Source organism: Candoia aspera, chromosome 3 (assembly GCF_035149785.1).
Source record: "Candoia aspera isolate rCanAsp1 chromosome 3, rCanAsp1.hap2, whole genome shotgun sequence".
Taxonomy (NCBI): domain Eukaryota; kingdom Metazoa; phylum Chordata; class Lepidosauria; order Squamata; family Boidae; genus Candoia; species Candoia aspera.
This window is the reverse complement of record NC_086155.1, coordinates 208,759,697-208,777,237: the sequence shown is the minus strand read 5'-3', so window position 1 is coordinate 208,777,237 and position 17,541 is coordinate 208,759,697. Positions and strand designations below refer to the sequence as shown.

The window sequence follows — 17,541 nt, the reverse complement described above, 5'->3', positions numbered from 1 at the left end:
CCTATGGTGTCCCAGTGCCCCTGGAAAAAAATTAAAAATCGCAACTCATGGCTGTGAAAAGGCTGGCCACCTCGATTTGCATGTGCCTGCCCTAATTCTCTGAGATACATAAAACAAAAGGCTTCTTGTTTGTACCCACAAAGAAATTATTCCCTTGCTTCCTTGGGGAAGTCTCTAAATATGAGTAAACTGTAATTATGTCTCTGTTCAGTCCTCTTTCTGCCAGGCGGCTGGTCATGTTTGTTTTAATCTCCCGCAAAGGTTACCAAGGGAGGAGTCCCACAGACCGAAGACAGCCAAGACCTCGGGCCTAAGAAGAGGAAGAGGAAGGTGGGTGAAGAGCAGCTGCCCACCAGAAGGTCCAGCTGCCTCCCGGCTGCATCCCTCTGCCACAGGGGAAGCAGTGGTATCTGGCGAAGCGAGTGTGCCTTGGAGAGGGGTGGGGGTGATCCCAGTCAATAAGGAAGGCAACCAGGAAACCAGGAACTGCCTTGTTCTTGTCCCCCTTTCAGCTAAAGGTTCAGCCAACAGGGAGGCTGTTTCTCTTCAACTATAATGACCCACACTCATTTGGATAAAAAGCTGCCACCTAAAGAAACAACCAGGGGTGGTAGAAGGCTCCCGCTAATAGAACCTGACCATCTAAAAGACCATTGGCACAAGCCTTCCAGGGGAGTTTTCCATCAGAATAACAGCCCATTTTTATTCTGAGCCTATCTTAAGTTTAAATTTTAATTAATTTCCAAAGAGGTGCAGCCTGCATGAAATCCCAAGGCTGTAAGCACATTTCCTCTGACAAAAATTACTGGATATTTGTAAATGCATGAGGGGCTCAAGGTCTGCCTCAGTGTTAAAACCTTGGTACTCACGAACAGAGCAGAACAAGAGCCACCGGGAGGCTGTATCAGCTGTTTGCTTGCAAGGACATCATGGGAAGGGGGACCAGACCAACTTGGACTAGAGAAGGAGCAGCTACGCGAAACTTGTCAGAACTGAAGTCCACACAGCTTAAAGGGGCCAAAGTTGAGAAACACCGCTCTAGCAAGTGGACACTTCCCTAAAAGTAAGCTCCTCTGAACTTAGCAGACATGCATAGAATTGTGCTCCAAACGGTGCTCTGTTCAACTCAAAGGTCTGCACATTCTGAAATGGCCCACCTCCAGCCACCCTCGCCTTTCCTGTCACGTATCACAGGCAACCCCGTCCCAAAGAGACAGGATTCAGTGAGCTGCTCGCTCTCATTTCCAAAGGAAAGAAGTACAACAGAGGCAAGGCAGCTGCAGAGGAAATGAGAAAATGTGGACTTGAGGGTTTCCATCAGCCAAAGGGGAAAAGAAAGCCCACTCGGATGGGCCCAAGGAAGCTGCCACAAAGGTCGGCAGGCAGCTGTGTCCATCTGCAGGTCTAGAAAGATGATTCAGCTTTCAAACTGTTCCACCTGCCTTACCTAGTTGTAATCTTACAAAAAGTGTAAAAAAGCCAAAGACTCTCCCAAGTCAAGCTCAACTTCTGGTGACTTGGGCACAACCACACAGCCTTCTTGGCAATCATACAGAAGTGCCTTCTTCTTATTTAACTATTTTTAAGTGGGACTTACTAATTTGTCGGGGAGGGGTGCCGTTGGGCACACTCTAATGATGTCATCAACGCATCATTGCAACCCCACTTCAGAATCACCTAGACCAGGGCAACCTATGGGCCACGGGCTGGATGTGGCCTGCCACCCGAAATCATCCAAACTGTGGTCCCCCAAACGCTGTATCTGCCACTCCTTGGGCAGCCATGCTGGGGATGGCTTCACCAGCCACCTCGGCATGAGCAGAGCAACAAGTCCCTCACCAGACACTGGAGAGAGCAAGAGCGAGGAGGAGGAAGTGGCGGCAGCAACGTGGCCTGTGTCCCCACTGCACAAGAAGGTTGCTGACCCCTGGTCTAGACCTTAGAATAACCTGGCTCTGCATGAGATTGAGTAGGTTCAAGCACCGTCTCACCTTGATATGGATTGTCTGGTTTCAGCACAGCATGTTGTATGAATCTAGATAATGGTGGCTTATTCATTAAACTAAGGTTAAGCACACCATGGCTTGGCTTAGCATGATACATGAGCCCAGCTGTTCGAGCAGACTTAGGTTTTATACTGGCATTTCTATACAGCCAGCAGGATCTGGTTAAAATCACAACAGCTTTCTAAGTTGCAGTATTAATAATACCAATTGTTTTTATTCATTTTTTATTTTTTTCCTTTTATATTAGGTTGTTAAGACGCTTGATAACCCTAAACCCAGAAAAGGAAGATATCCGCTTGGTCTGGAAGAGGGCACACAGAGCGCACTCAAAATTCCAAGAGTGTCCACCAGGCCAAAGCGTTTGCCTATCCCAGGTGCCTTTATCTGGCCAGGGAGAGTCTGGTGTACAAATCTGGGGGTGCCCCTCTGAACCATGTGGCCTCAACCCCTCAAGATCCGCTTTCCCTGCCTACCTTCTTCCACATCATTGCGGCACGCAGCCTCCAGAAGCAGGACGTTTCCAGGGAAGAGCACCCGCTTCTCCTTGGCGGCCCTCCTTCTCTTCTTCGCCCCTTTGGCCTTCTTACCCTGCACTTCTTTCTCAAACTGCGCCCACTTCTTCAGCTGCTGTGTGCGGCGCTTCTGGGCATGCCTGAGCCGCTCCTGGGTACCCATTCGGGCAACTGCAGGCATCTCAGCCAGGAGCTCCAGGTGTTCTGCCATGTCGGTCAACCGCAGAGCCTCACCTGTGTTTCGCAGTCAAAAGCATTTGAAACTGATGGACTGGAGAGCATCCGTTGGGGGAGGGGGGGCTTAAAGGGGCTCTCCCTTGCGCACCACCAGCACCTCTTCAGAGGGCCTTGGCAAGAAGATGGCAGCAACCGTTCTGGCAAAGGTGCATCTTCCCAAATTGAGAGGAAAGCTGGCTTTTAATCCCTGGAGACAGCCCCTCCACAGGCACGCCAGGCCCATTAACGAACAATGAAAGCTGCACCTTTCCTCCCTTCTTCATCCAGGCAGACCTGCGAAAATAGGCCCCCACAAGAAGAAGATTTGTGAACCACCCCGAAAGGGTCACAGTGATGCCCAAGAGGTATTTTGGTTGCCCACCTGAGGCAGAGGCAGAGGCGCACGCTGAAGTGGTGAGGGCTGCTGCTAACCCTTCTCCTCCATGGCACGGGGAACTCAAGAGACCCCCAAATGCAGCTTCCGACCGAGAAAACCCACGAGGCACAAATCCTTCATTCTTTGGTATCGGCTTTAATCCCCGGCCCGGCCTCTGCAGCAGCAACTTCAGTCCGTGCCTCGGCCTCTTTTTATCGGCCTCCCCTCCCCAGTGAAGCAAGAGCAGGAGCTGAGTGTCCAGGTGCCCCTGCAGGGGGAGGTCACGGTGATTCTGGCTGCAGTCTAAATCCCTTTACAGCACTCCGCCTGTTGTCTTCTTGGTTTCCTAGAGTGTGATCTCAGTGCCTGGAGGTCGATGTGGGTAGATCTCCTTGAACTGCCATCCCGCTCCTAAGCGTGTTCAACAGCCCTCCTGCCAGACAAGGAGCCCACAGCCGGATCTGGGGGAACCGCCCATGGCTGCATCTTCTTCCGAGCATAGCACAAACCTGACCGCACATTTAAGTGTTGGCTCTCCAAGAGCCTGCCTTCCGTTCCAGGCAGTCCTGATCTTGCAGCTGTTTCAGAAGAAAGTCCTTGCTTGAAGGAACAGTTTCCCCGGGCCTCAGTCTCCGCTGCTCCCGTCCTTCTTGCCACAAAGCATGGAGCGTTGTTGGACCGCTGGCCCTTTCAGCTTCACCTGCAGCAGCTTCCAGCAGCCTTCCTTAGAGCCATCCATGCAAAAGCCTTTGCAGTTCGGCTTCCCAGTGTCGCGCCCCAGCTGCTCAGGAGCACAGCAGCACAGACTGGCTGGCTGGCTGGCGGCGGCAAGCTGTGCTGGCTCGAGACTCCTCCCCCCTTCACGGTGCTACTTGGGCGCTGGGCTGAGCTTTCCGCTGCTCCCAGCAAAGCACTCCCTGGAGAGTCCTGCAGCAGGAGAGGAAAAAGGCAGGGCTCAGAAACGGCTACACACCCACCAACAAACCTAAGCCCCCTTTTTTGCAGGACAAAATGCTGGTTTAGCCCTGCCTTAATCCAGGATTAACCCATAGTCAAAGTCTAAGCAAATTACTTGGAGCTCAGGTACCTCAAAGCTTCTCTCTCTCTCCTTCTCTCTCCTTGATCCAAGAAAGCCTCCTGTACTCAGCAATCTTGCAGACTCATCTTTATTACTCAAAATTCACACACACACACATAAATAAAACACCAAGGAGCCTGTACAAATCACCAGCTGGGCATTATGCAGACAAAGTCACAAAAGATTGGGGGGGGGCTCTTTTCAGCACTGCGTCACCTCCAGTTCAGACAGGGAGCCTTTCCCTTTATAGCAGCCTTCCCCAACTAGATGTCCTTCAACAGGCTGCATTTCCCATCATTTCCATCCTTCCTAACAAACTTACCTGGGAGGCACTGACTTGGGGAACATTGCCTTAGGGACAGATAGCACTGATGTTGACCAAGAGACAGATTAACTGCTTATGTGGGAAACTGTAAATGGCTTAAGTGCCTGAAGGCCCAAGTATCTAGAGCAGATTGGCCTAGAGAAATTGTGGAGAACAAAAAAGAAAAGGAAAAAAGACTACTGGTCTGGCACTTTGCAATTTGCAGCCGCACAGTGCTCAACTACAAATGCTTCCAAAGTCCAGTCCATTATTTATGGTAATAATCCTATCTCTGAAATGCTGTAAGTTAACCTAGTTCTCTTACAGAACAAGGTGAGTAGAACAAATGCCATGCCACGAGATTCGGTCCGCAGCCACAATAAGCACTTTAGCAAAGCTATCCCTCTGGAAAAGTATTATTTATACTAATTGTGATTCTCCCAGCACTTCTAAAGGGCAAAGGGGCAAAGTATTTTGCAGTATTTGTTCACTAAATGATTCCTTATGAACAAGCAACTACAGCTCTTGTGTGACAAACCAAAAAACTAAGGCTGAAACCAAGTGAGTAATTTCTGTGGAATGGCAATGCTTGCAGCCATGCTTGCCGCATTGCCTCTGCACCATCACCAACTTACAACAGGAAAATGCACTTTTCAGCCACCTCTCAAGACTGCTAATAAAAAATCTGGAATGAGGGATGAGTAGTGAGATGACCAAGATGTAGGGATGGCAGCATCTAAAGAAAGCTATACATAGGAATTAAACAATTCATGGATGGAAATCCTTCCATAATTCTTAGTCTTGATGGATTCACATTACTTCCACTATCAGAGGGAGAGGTCCACATGCTTCTCAGCATCACCTGATCAGGAACACAAGTGCCATTTTGCTCATGTCCTGTTTGTGGGCCTTCCAGGGACATCTGATCAAGTGCAGAAAAAAGAAGAGGCTGGAGTAAAGCTTTATTGTGATTTAGCCTCAGGTTCTTAAGATGTTACAGAAACAGAACTAGCCGATCAGCTTGAAAGGTTGGGGAAGTGGTTCAACTGTTGCAGGATCTGTGTGATCTAAACCAAACTTTTCTGGACCAAATCAGAAGAATGTCAGGACTCCTGAACATTCACACTGGTCAAACTCCATCAGAATTTGGGTTCCTTCCCTGAACTTTCTTCCAAAACTAAAGTGACTCCTCCAGAAAATCTGCTTTTAATCCAAACCATCTCTTGCTTCTGGCGGAAATGCATACAACCAGCAAGACGCTTAGAAACTTGAGGCTATCTTCACCAGGGGTGACTGGATTCCTAGAGAAACTGCTTTAGAAACTAGGGAAAATGCAGCCCAAGCACAAAACAATTTCACCCCCACTAAAGAGGTTTGGAAGGTGCCTTGTTTGCCTCTATGTCGCATGTTCTGGAAAGAGGACTTTGCAACCACCACAAATGCTGCTAAAGCGTTTCAAAGTTGAATGTTGACCTCAATTACAGAGTACAGACTTTATTAGGAAAAAGAATGCAGATGTGGGTAGGCCCATCTTTATGAATGCTTATAAAGCATTGGATATTACTGGAAAAACCCCTTGGATGGGGTTTTCCTGTTAAAGGTAGCCTACGTACGTTTTAAGTAACTATAAATAACCAAATATTATTTCTAGAAACTGGAGATATACCCTATTTCTCACTCCACCCCACCTCTCTGAAGACAGAGGACTGCAGCACACTAATCCTAGCCAACATAAATCGACACACCTACCACCTGACCAAATGACCATTTAAATCTGACCAGACTCACTTTTAGGAAAATGGCTCAGGAGGAGACAGAAGATCCAACTTGTTTCTACATTAACAACCATCTAGCTGATGATTATCACCCTGATCACACACTTATACACACACACACACACACACCCCACACGGACACACACAAATTAGACAATTGTTGTTGTTTACTCGTTTAGTCGCTTCCGACTCTTCGTGACTTCATGGACCAGCCCACGCCAGAGCTTCCTGTCGGTCGTCAACACCCCCAGCTCCCCCAGGGACGAGTCCGTCACCTCTAGAATATCATCCATCCACCTTGCCCTCGGTCGGCCCTCTTCCTTTTGCCCTCCACTCTCCCCAGCATCAGCACCTTCCCCAGGGTGTCCTGTCTCCTCATTATGTGGCCAAAGTATTTCAGTTTTGCCTTTAATATCGTTCCCTCCATTTAGTTTTCACGGCAAGAATACTGGGGTGGGTTGCCATTACCTTCCCCAGGGATCGCATTTAGTCTGACCTCTCTGTCATGACCTTCCCGTCTTGGGTGGCCCTTCACGGTTTAGCTCATGGCATCATTGAGGTGCTCAAGCTCCAGCACCACGACAAGGTAACGATCCTTTGCTGAAGAAATTAGACAATAGGCTATATAAATTAAACAAATAAACAAATAAACAAACAGCTTTTCCAGCGATGACTTAGTGCAACCACAATAGAACTAAGACTCCTTATAGTCAAAATAGCTTACAGCTTAGCCTCTAATAAAAAAAGATCTATAACAAACCTGATCAACCCATACCACAGAGTTAACACAGAATTCAACATTGAGCAATCCCAGCATTCCCCCAATTTAAAAAAATGTTTATTTTACTTGGTTGCTAGATAATCAGCTTACTTGAAAACCTTTGGGAAAGCACATGATAAAATCTTCCACACGAGAAAAGAGGGGAAAGCAACACAGGATTTCTAGTCACATAAGGAAGAAGACAGGGTGAGATCAGCACCCTACACAGCTCCTGGGGCTTTTCATGACTAATAGAAGCAGGTAAGTAATTTTTATCTGCAAGTCAAAAACATTCACACAATCTATGCAGGTTACAAAACTGAGTTTTGCTGGGAAAAGAAAAAACTGATGCTGGCGCATAATGTCCTTCAACACAACATACACAGCAATGAGTATGTGCACTACCAATTACCTAAATTATGGTAAGACCATGGGGCAGATATGTGTTGCCCCCTCTCTCCAATCCAACCAGTCAGGCAAGGGCTTTCTATCCCACAGCACTCCTGCCCCACTCCATGCTGGGGCACCCACACAACCTGCCTGAGGTGAAATATGCAGGAACTCCCTGCCTCTTCCTGGAATAAGGAATGTAAAGAATTTGGCAAGGACAGGAGCGACTGAGCAAGCACTTACCACCATGCAAACGGGAACAAGTATCTATTGCGCTTGCGTGCACTCAATTCTTCTCTGCAGGGGGTGGCCCACACAAGACCTCGCGGATGCAGCAGGAGACTGCAGGGGATAAGAGATCTGGCCACGCCTGCTCTCCCCTGGGACAAGGCTCCATGGAGAAACTCACGCCCAGCTGTATCCTGAACAAACTACAATGATGTTAAAACTACACATGCATCATAGCATCATGCAAAGGACTTAGCTGTCACATCTCGGTGTCTGACACAAGTATCCAAGCCACATCATTTGCATCATGATACAAACATGTCACCATTTGCCCCCTCGTCCAGTTCTGCAGACACCTGAGCTCACACCACACCGTTCCTCAACTGTCCACTGATTCAGAGCCATTTAGGGCTGGAAGGGAGCTTGGGGGTCTTTTAGTCCAACTCCCTGTCCAGGGCAGGAATCCTTGGACCACCCCAGACAACTGGCTGTCCACCTTGGTTTGAAAACCCTCAGTGACGGAGCCCCCGTGACTCCAGGAGGCAGGCTGTCCAGGTGCTTCATGGCGTTCACAGGCAGGAGCTTCCTTCTCGTTCCACGTTTGAGTCGCTCTCCGTAGAGCTTCCGTCCACTGGTTCTTGTCCTGTCCTTGGGCAGGGTGGAGAGTAAACCCACCCGTTCTTCCCTGTGACAGCCCTTCAAGGCCTGCAAGACGGCTGTCACGTCTCCCCTAGGCCTTCTCTTCCTTAGGCTAAACGTACCCAGTTCTTTTCACCGCTCGTCATAGGGTTTAGCCTACAAGCACCTCACCACCTTCGTTGCTCTTCTCTGCACTCTCCCTAGTTCCTCAGCATCCTTCTTACATTGTGGTGATCAGAACTGGACACAGTACAGCCTGGATCACAACTATCACTCCCCACAATCCCGACATTACACTCTTGCAAACCGTATTGGCTCTTTTGGCGGTGGCGGCGGCGGCAGACTCATGCTTATGGATCATGTTTAATCTGCAGGCCACCAGGATACCCTTCCCACAAGTGCCGTACTGCTGCTGAGCCAGGTATCTTGTACCTGGACTTCATGTTTTTCCTATCTCAGTGCAATCCCTTACATCTCTCAACGCTGAACAGTGTTTTCTTAGCTGGAGTCCAATGTTCAGGTCTATCAAGTTCCTTTCGAATCCTGAGCCTGTCTCCTGAAGTGTTAGGAACCCCCATCCCCCATTCAAAGAGAGCGTTTTTCAAGTCAATGCCTGTGGTCTCTTTTGCATCAAAAATACAGACGGACTGCCCCCACACTACCTCTCTTCCTCAGAAAAGACCAACAGTGGCACAATGCACAGCATGCCAGACCTTCCTACTCTGGGCATCAGTTCACTCATTGGCAACTTTCCCAAGGAGAGAGAGAGCATGTTTCACAAGACCTCATAAACCTGGCTGTCTAGTAAAGCTTAATTGGTCAACTAATAAACGTTGGGATGCACAGAGCCAGCAGCCTCATACAGAGCTCATACTCGCCTCCTGCAAATCTAGGCGCCTCCTGCAAATCTAGGCCCAGTCAGACCATCTGCCACCCAAAGGCGCGTTTTGCTTGCTTATGTTCAGGTACCTGGCCAAAGCCCCTCCCCTCTGGCTGGCAGATGTAGAATGAGGACACCTGCAGGCAAAAACACAGTCTGAATGTCCAGCAGAAATAACTAGCGGTGCGGTGCAGGGAAGACCTCGGTTTCAAGTTCCTCCTGCAGCCATGAAACTCTGGCTAAGCCTGGGCCTGTCACCTGGAAATAAGCTGCCATGAAGAGCTGCTCTAGAGATAAGCTGAAGGGGAAACTCTGGAAATTACTGCTCTGGGCACCACAGAGGAGAGGCTACTTTTAAAAATATCATAAATGAAGTGGTACAGTGAAGCACTGCAGCTAAGATTAAACCCAGTCTCAGCCATAGGGGTGGGGGGGACTCCCCTGCCTTGCCCAACTTGCACATAGTATCATTCAAAATCCCAGGGGCTTAGCCAAGTCCCAGCATTAGGGAGGTGCCTGGCTCCAGGCTGGGAAGCCTCCGGGCACCGTCTCAGCAGCCAAGAGCAAGGCACCCAAGAGAGCCGTCCCATCCTCGCTCGCGGAAGCCAGCAGCTGAAGACCAAAAGGGAGCAAGACAGAGGACAAGACGGATCACTGAGAGGAAGCTCTGTCACTCACAGACTGCGTGGACTCTTCACCCAACCACTGGGTCTTGCAGTAAATGCACCAGAGGTGGAAAGGAGGCAAACATTTCCAGGTACTGGGAAACCCAAGATTAGCCACTGCTCATCTAAAAACATTTCCCTTTTGTGCTCTGAACATCATCAAGTGTTCGGAGTCAGAGCTATAGGCGCAGGAGACGCAAGTCCTAGAAGGAAATCAAAGCAATCTTGTAATATTCTGTTTGTCCAGTCCTGAAGAGACGTGCTCCGCCTCCATCAGAGCTTGCAACCAGGAGGGACACCGTGGCTGTATTCACGGAAAGCACATAACCCGGTCAGTTAAGTTTGGTCAGTCTTAACACTACGTGGTTGTAGCATGGCCCAGCATATTGAGCAAAACCAGCCTTTTCAGTCAGCGTACTGTGTGAGCCCCCAAACAGGTAAAATCAGTAATCAAGTTGAGCGTGTTGTGCGAACACAGCCTGTGGCATGCAGTACAGTAAACCTCTCGGTCAACCTCAGCATAGAAAGCAGAGTCAAATGCTCCGGGCCCCCAAGCAACAACACATACGCACCACACACAGAGAAGTATATTGTTAGGCTACTGACTCTTCTGGTATCCAAGCACTGGCTCCCATTTGCACTGAATTTTAGAATACCTTTACAACCACAAGATCTTTCTAGGAGGTGCAAAAAGAGCCAAGTTGGGGGCCAGCACAGAAATAATGAAATTAGAGAGCATTTTATGTGGTAGCTTTCTGCTGGCTTCACCTCTGAGTGTAGTAACCCAAGCCAATCACTTAGAAACGGACTAGTTACGTGACAGTGGAGCACACAGCAACGGACCCTTTCCCCCATTTTCATGAGGAATCGAGAGCTGCTGCAAGAAAGTATCAGAGGTGAAGACAACTCACTCGGTAGTTGCTGGAAGGCTGAGGGAACTGGGAGCGTTTAATTGCTTCTAAGAAGAAAAACTTCAGCAAAGGATTGTTACCTTGTCATGGTGCTGGAGCTTGAGCACCTCAATGATGCCATGAGCTAAACCGTGAAGGGCCACCCAAGACGGGAAGGTCATGACAGAGAGGTCAGACTAAATGCGATCCCTGGGGAAGGTAATGGCAACCCATCCCAGTATTCTTGTCGTGAAAACTAACTGGATCGGTACAACCAGAGATATGTCGGTATAACATCGGAAGATGAGACCCCCAGGTCGGAAGATGGTCAAAATGCTACTGGGGAGGAACAGAGGATGAGCTCAACTAGCCCCAGACGTGATGACGCAGCTAGCTCAAAGCCGAAAAGACGGCTAGCGGCCGACGGTGCTGGTGGTGAACGGCGAATCCGATGTTCTAAGGATCAACACACCATTGGAACCTGGAATGTAAGATCTATGAGCCAGGGCAAATTGGATGTGGTTATTGGTGAGATGTCAAGATTAAAGATAGACATTCTGGGCGTCAGTGAACTGAAATGGACTGGAATGGGCCACATCAAATGACCACCAGATCTACTACTGTGGACAAGAGGACCACAGAAGAAATGGAGTAGCCTTCATAATTAATAGTAAAGTGGCTAAAGCAGTGCTTGGATACAATCCAAAAAACGATAGAATGATCTCAGTTCGAACTCAGGGCAAGCCATCTAACATCACAGTGATCCAAATATACGCCCCAACCACAGATGCTGAAGAAGCTGATGTAGAGCAGTTCTATGAGGATCTGCAGCACCTACTGGACAACACGCCTAAAAGAGATGTTATTTTCATCACGGGAGACTGGAATGCTAAGGTGGGCAGTCAAATGACACCTGGAATTACAGGGAAGCATGGCCTGGGAGAACAAAACAAAGCAGGACATAGGCGGATAGAATTTTGCCAAGACAACTCACTCTGCATAACAAACACTCTCTTCCAACAACCTAAGAGACGGCTTTATACATGGACTTCACCAGATGGACAACACCGAAATCAGATTGACTACATCCTTTGCAGCCAAAGGTGGCGGACATCTGTACAGTCGGTAAAAACAAGGCCTGGAGCTGACTGTAGTTCAGATCACGAACTTCTTGAACAATTTAGGATCAGACTAAAGAGATTAGGGAAGACCCACAGATCAGCTAGATATGAGCTCACTAATATTCCTAAGGAATATGCAGTGGAGGTGAAGAATAGATTTAAGGGACTGGACTTAGTAGATAGGGTCCCGGAAGAACTCTGGACAGAAGTTCGCAGCATTGTTCAGGAGGCAGCAACAAAATACATCCCAAAGAAAGAGAAAACCAAGAAGGCAAAATGGCTGTCTGCTGAGACACTAGAAGTAGCCCAAGAAAGAAGGAAAGCAAAAGGCAACAGTGATAGGGGGAGATATGCCCAATTAAATGCAAAATTCCAGAAGTTAGCCAGAAGAGATAAGGAATTATTTTTAAACAAGCAATGCGTGGAAGTGGAAGAAGACAATAGAATAGGAAGGACAAGAGACCTCTTCCAGAAAATTAGAAACATCGGAGGTAAATTCCAGGCCAAAATGGGTATGATCAAAAACAAAGATGGCAAGGACCTAACAGAAGGAGAAGAGATCAAGAAAAGGTGGTAAGAATATACGGAAGACCTGTATAGGAAGGATAACAATATCGGGGATAGCTCTGACGGTGTGGTCAGTGAACTAGAGCCAGACATCCTGAAGAGTGAGGTTGAGTGGGCCTTAAGAAGCATTGCTAATAACAAGGCAGCAGGAGACGACGGCATCCCAGCTGAACTGTTCAAAATCTTGCAAGATGATGCTGTCAGGGTAATGCATGCTATATGCCAGCAAATTTGGAAAACACAAGAATGGCCATCAGACTGGAAAAAATCAACTTATATCCCCATACCAAAAAAGGGAAACACTAAAGAATGTTCAAACTATCAAACAGTGGCACTCATTTCACATGCCAGTAAGGTAATGCTCAAGATCCTGCAAGGTAGACTTCAGCGGTTCATGGAGCGAGAATTGCCAGATGTACAAGCTGGGTTTAGAAAAGGCAGAGGAACTAGGGACCAAATTGCCAATAGCCGATGGATAATGGAAAAAGTCAGGGAGTTTCAGAAAAACATCTATTTCTGTTTTATTGACTATTCTAAAGCCTTTGACTGTGTGGACCATAACAAATTGTGGCAAGTTCTTAGTGGTATGGGGATACCAAGTCATCTTGTCTGCCTCCTGAAGAATCTGTATAACGACCAAGTAGCAACAGTAAGAACAGACCACGGAACAACGGACTGGTTTAAGATTGGGAAAGGAGTACGGCAGGGCTGTATCCTCTCACCCTACCTATTCAACTTGTACACAGAACACATCATGCGACATGCTGGGCTTGAGGAATCCAAGGCTGGAGTTAAAATCGCTGGAAGAAACATTAACAATCTCAGATATGCAGGTGATACCACTTTGATGGCTGAAAGCGAAGAGGAACTGAGGAGCCTTATGATCAAGGTGAAAGAAGAAAGTGCAAAAGCTGGCTTGCAGCTAAACCTCAAAAAAACCAAGATTATGGCAACCAGCTTGATTGATAACTGGCAAATAGAGGGAGAAAATGTAGAAGCAGTGAAAGACTGTATTTCTAGATGCGAAGATTACTGCAGATGCTGACTGCAGTCAGGAAATCAGAAGACGCTTAATCCTTGGGAGAAGAGCAATGACAAATCTCGATAAAATAGTTAAGAGCAGAGACATCACACTGACAACAAAGGTCCACATAATTAAAGCAATGGTGTTCCCCGTAGTAACATATGGCTGCGAGAGCTGGACCATAAGGAAGGCTGAGCGAAGGAAGATCGATGCTTTGGAACTGTGGTGTTGGAGGAAAATTCTGAGAGTGCCTTGGACTGCAAGGAGATCAAACCAGTCCATCCTCCAGGAAATAAAGCCAGACTGCTCACTTGAGGGAATGATATTCAAGGCAAAACTGAAATACTTTGGCCACATAATGAGAAGACAGGACACCCCGGAGAAGATGCTGATGCTAGGGAGAGTGGAGGGCAAAAGGAAGAGGGGCCAACCAAGGGCAAGGTGGATGGATGATATTCTAGAGGTGACGGACTCGTCCCTGGGGGAGCTGGGGGTGTTGACGACCGACAGGAAGCTCTGGCGTGGGCTGGTCCATGAAGTCACGAAGAGTCAGAAGCGACTAAACGAATAAACAACAAAACAAGAAGAAGAAAAAAGTAACATGGGGAAAAGACATTCAAAAACTGTCAGTTTTTTTTTAAAGGAGAACAATTTCACACAGCCTCTGAAGAAGCCTCAAGAGCCAGGACATTAGAAAATGCCTCCAACTCTTACAGCCGCTGAACAACAGGCCGCATGGCCAGACGCATTTTCCCTGAACTGGGGACAAGCAACATTCGCAGAGAGAACAAGAGCCTGACTCAGATCATCCACAGGAGAGCCTCCAGCTGTAAGACTCATTCATTAAATGGAGAACATTAAAAGGAAGTAAGGCGAGTGATTCTCGGAGTGGCTCCTGAGGGCTGTGTATCACAGAAAGCTTCTGGGGCCACTTCCAATGCACGGGAGCGCAGATCTGGAACTTGCTGGGCAAAACGCAGCCAGAGGAAGCAGAAGAGTCAGGCACCTAGGCAGAAGATAAGGTGCTTGAGGCGGATTATTCTCACCTCCATTTCAGTGCCCTGAGAGACTCTGGGCGAAGATGCAGAATAATAACGTGCCTGACTCTGGCCAGAGACTTGAAGGCAGCTGGCTGCTCAGTTTCTGACTGGGAGAGGGTGGGTACGAAGGAAAGAAGATGGGCAAGATGCCCCCCGGGTAAAAGCCCATTTCTCAGCCTGGATATGACAAAATCCCAAACAGCAAAGGGGATCATATATTTAATGGACCTAGTTCTTCAGAGAAATGGAAAAGAAGGCATGCACCTCAAAACCCAACATGGGGCTCCTATACAACAAATGGTAAGCCCACCAAAGCTATTGCCTTTTATCCCCTCTCTCACACTCCAGGCCCAATGCACCAGGCTCTGCCTTGGAACACAACCAACCGGTATTTTACCTCCCTACCAAACCAACTCTCCACCATGCCTTTTCCCCAGTTACCATTCAGCTGGGGGGAAACCAGATGCTGCTCTTCGGAGCCTCTTCAAGCTGCTCAGCCCCAACACCTGAACAGCTCATTTGAAGGGCAACCAAGCAGAGCAGAGGGGGTCTCTAGGAACAACGGCTCCAGAAACAGGAATTCCAAGTTGGCTGAAGACAGAAAGCAGAGAACCAGAGCAGAGAAGCTCCTGATCAAATGAACTGTTTATAGAAAGGGAGAGAAGCAAAGCCATGTGCTGCGCAACATACATTCAGCGATGGCTGATGCACTCACAAAAGGCAGTTTGCTTACACGGGCAGGCTGCTTCACCCCCTACTCGAGAGGAAAACAGGCTGAGGCAGCCATTAAGACAGGCCTGCCAAGGGACCAACCAGTGTATGATCAGCCAAAATGGAATTGCTTGGAAAAGGGGAAAAAGGGTTTTTTCCAATAGTACTTTGTGGAAAGAAAATGGTATAATTCAAGGAAGCATCCAAAACCTACATCTTCTAAATTTAAATGAGGGCTTCACCCACATTTCAGAACTGCTAAGAGTTTAAAGTCAACTAATCAAAGAATGAAGCCATATGTGTTACTTCAGCAGAGGTACAGTGAAATATCACACTTCTCTATGATATGTAGTATTGATTACACTATGGCACTATATGATATTTATTAGAAAACCAGTGACTATTGATAACTTTAATATATGAGATCAATTTTTTTTCTTCATTCCTTTCCTTTCTTTTTTTGGTTTCCTTTTTTTTTCTTTAAGGATTTTGGGGGGGGTTAGTATATTCTGGTTTTTTATTAATATTTTGTATTTTGAAAAATAGCAAAAAATACTAATATTAAAAAAGAGTTTAGACTCCAACCTTGTGTGTACTACCCTGAAAGAGTAGCTGAATTAAAGCTGCTGAGCAACAGGACAAATGGCCTTGTTTTTCCCTCCGGAACAGCCACCCACGGAAGCTCTGGATCTTTTCAAGGTGGCACGTTCTTTATTGCCATCAACGTGTCTAATACCTGAATGGCTCCACTGCCTCAATTCCCAAGAGCAAAGTTGCACCTCGCAGCCAAGGGCTCCCATCGGAGCTGCCCGGACAGACGTCCTGCCCCAAAGAGCCATCCGCAGAAGAGACAAGGAGAACCATTTCAAAGGACAGGTACGAGCACGGCTGGGTCGTCGTGGTCCTGTCTTGTCTGGCCATGTCAGGGATTTTGTAAACGGAACAAGGGATGCTGAGAGGAAGCTTCCTGCTAACCCGGGGGTTCTTCAGCTCTCTGACCCCATCACCCCTTCTCCCGGTCTCAAATACCATCCTTGCCCCCCCAAAAAAGCCAGCCTCTCTGGTTCCACACAAGCGTCTCGGCAGCGACAGTCGCGAACTGGACCCTCCCTCGACTCACAGCTACGAATTGCTCCGTCGCCCCAGCTGAAGAGCCCGTTCCAAGGAAACGCGTGAGCCCCCGGACTGGACCGTTCGCTTCGGAAACCGGGGCTTCCAGCCTCAGCACAGGGCCCAAGCCATCTCCCTGCCGGTGCATCTTGCAGACTCAGCTCACTCCGTCCCCACAGACCGGTAACAAAGGGTCAGGCCGGGTGGGCGCCTGGATGAGAGACCACCAGGAAACCCTGCCGCTGTAGCTCCCTCGCACCGGAGCCTGGTCTTCAGCCCACAGGGCAGGACCTCTCAAGGGCAGCCTGATCCTGGGTCCCCATTGGCAGCAGCACCCGGAGGGGTGGGGGAAGGGGCTCTTCCGCCTAGCCCAGGGCAGCAGGGTTTCCTGGTGGTCTCCCATCCGGACGCCCCTTCGGTAGCTCCTCCCCCGGCCGCCGGCCGCCGGCCGCGAAGCATTTCCACAAAGGCCAGGAACCAGCCTCCCCAAACAGGTCACCCTGTGGGGGTTTTGGACTACAGCCACCATCATCCAAGCAACCCCTTTCCTTTAAGGCCAAAGCTGGCTGGGGATGATGGGAGTGGTAGTCCAGCCGCATTGGCTGGCGGGCCGGACTGGGGAAGGCCCCGGACTCCCTCCAGAGAGGGATACTCTGGCGCCCCCCGCCCGCCATCAATAATCCCAAAGCCGCTCCCTCCGCAGCAAATCCGAGAGTTCTCCCCCCGCCCGAAGCCGCCCCACCCCCGAGCCCCAGGCCCTACGCCCTCCTCGCGGGAGACCCCCACCCATTCCCGTCGCTTCCCCGCCTCGCCTCCCTCACCGCGTTTCCAAGCCGGCCTTCCCTCGAGGCGCGCGTTTCCCACTAGGCCCGGCATCGCCGCCATGGCAACGGGCCACACTTCCGCTCCAGGCAGGAAGTGAGAGTCTTCCGCCGCCGCCATATTGAGTGAGGTCAAAAGCCTGGCCTATCCGCTCAAGAAAAGCTGAGGCGGGGAATGCTGTCAGATCTGGACTGAAGAACTGCGGGTGTCCGCTAGATGGCAGCACTCGGGATTGTCTGGGTGCCTTTGCTGCCATCGGCGACATCCGCCTGAAGTTGCCCATGAGGATGATGGGAGTTGTGGTCCAACACATCTGGAAGGCATCAGACTGGTCTGAGACTATAGATTCCCCTGCTTGCCTTCTCAGATTGCACTCTGGCCAGATCTGTCATCCAGGCCACTCCATGTAACTAGGTTTGTGGAATAA

The 17,541-nt window shown here is 49.0% G+C and overlaps 1 protein-coding gene across 1 annotated transcript in view; it reads right to left on the bottom strand.

Moving 5' to 3' along the window:
• The window catches only part of PPP1R16A (protein phosphatase 1 regulatory subunit 16A), a 29,631-nt gene extending 26,838 nt beyond the window's left edge, over positions 1-2,793 (bottom strand). Inside the window, exon 1 of the mRNA XM_063299789.1 lies at positions 2,480-2,793. Coding sequence (XP_063155859.1) covers positions 2,480-2,729 — 250 coding nt within the window. The 5' untranslated portion in view covers positions 2,730-2,793. The remainder of the gene's footprint in view (positions 1-2,479) is intronic.
• Between the last annotated feature and the right edge of the window lie 14,748 nt (positions 2,794-17,541).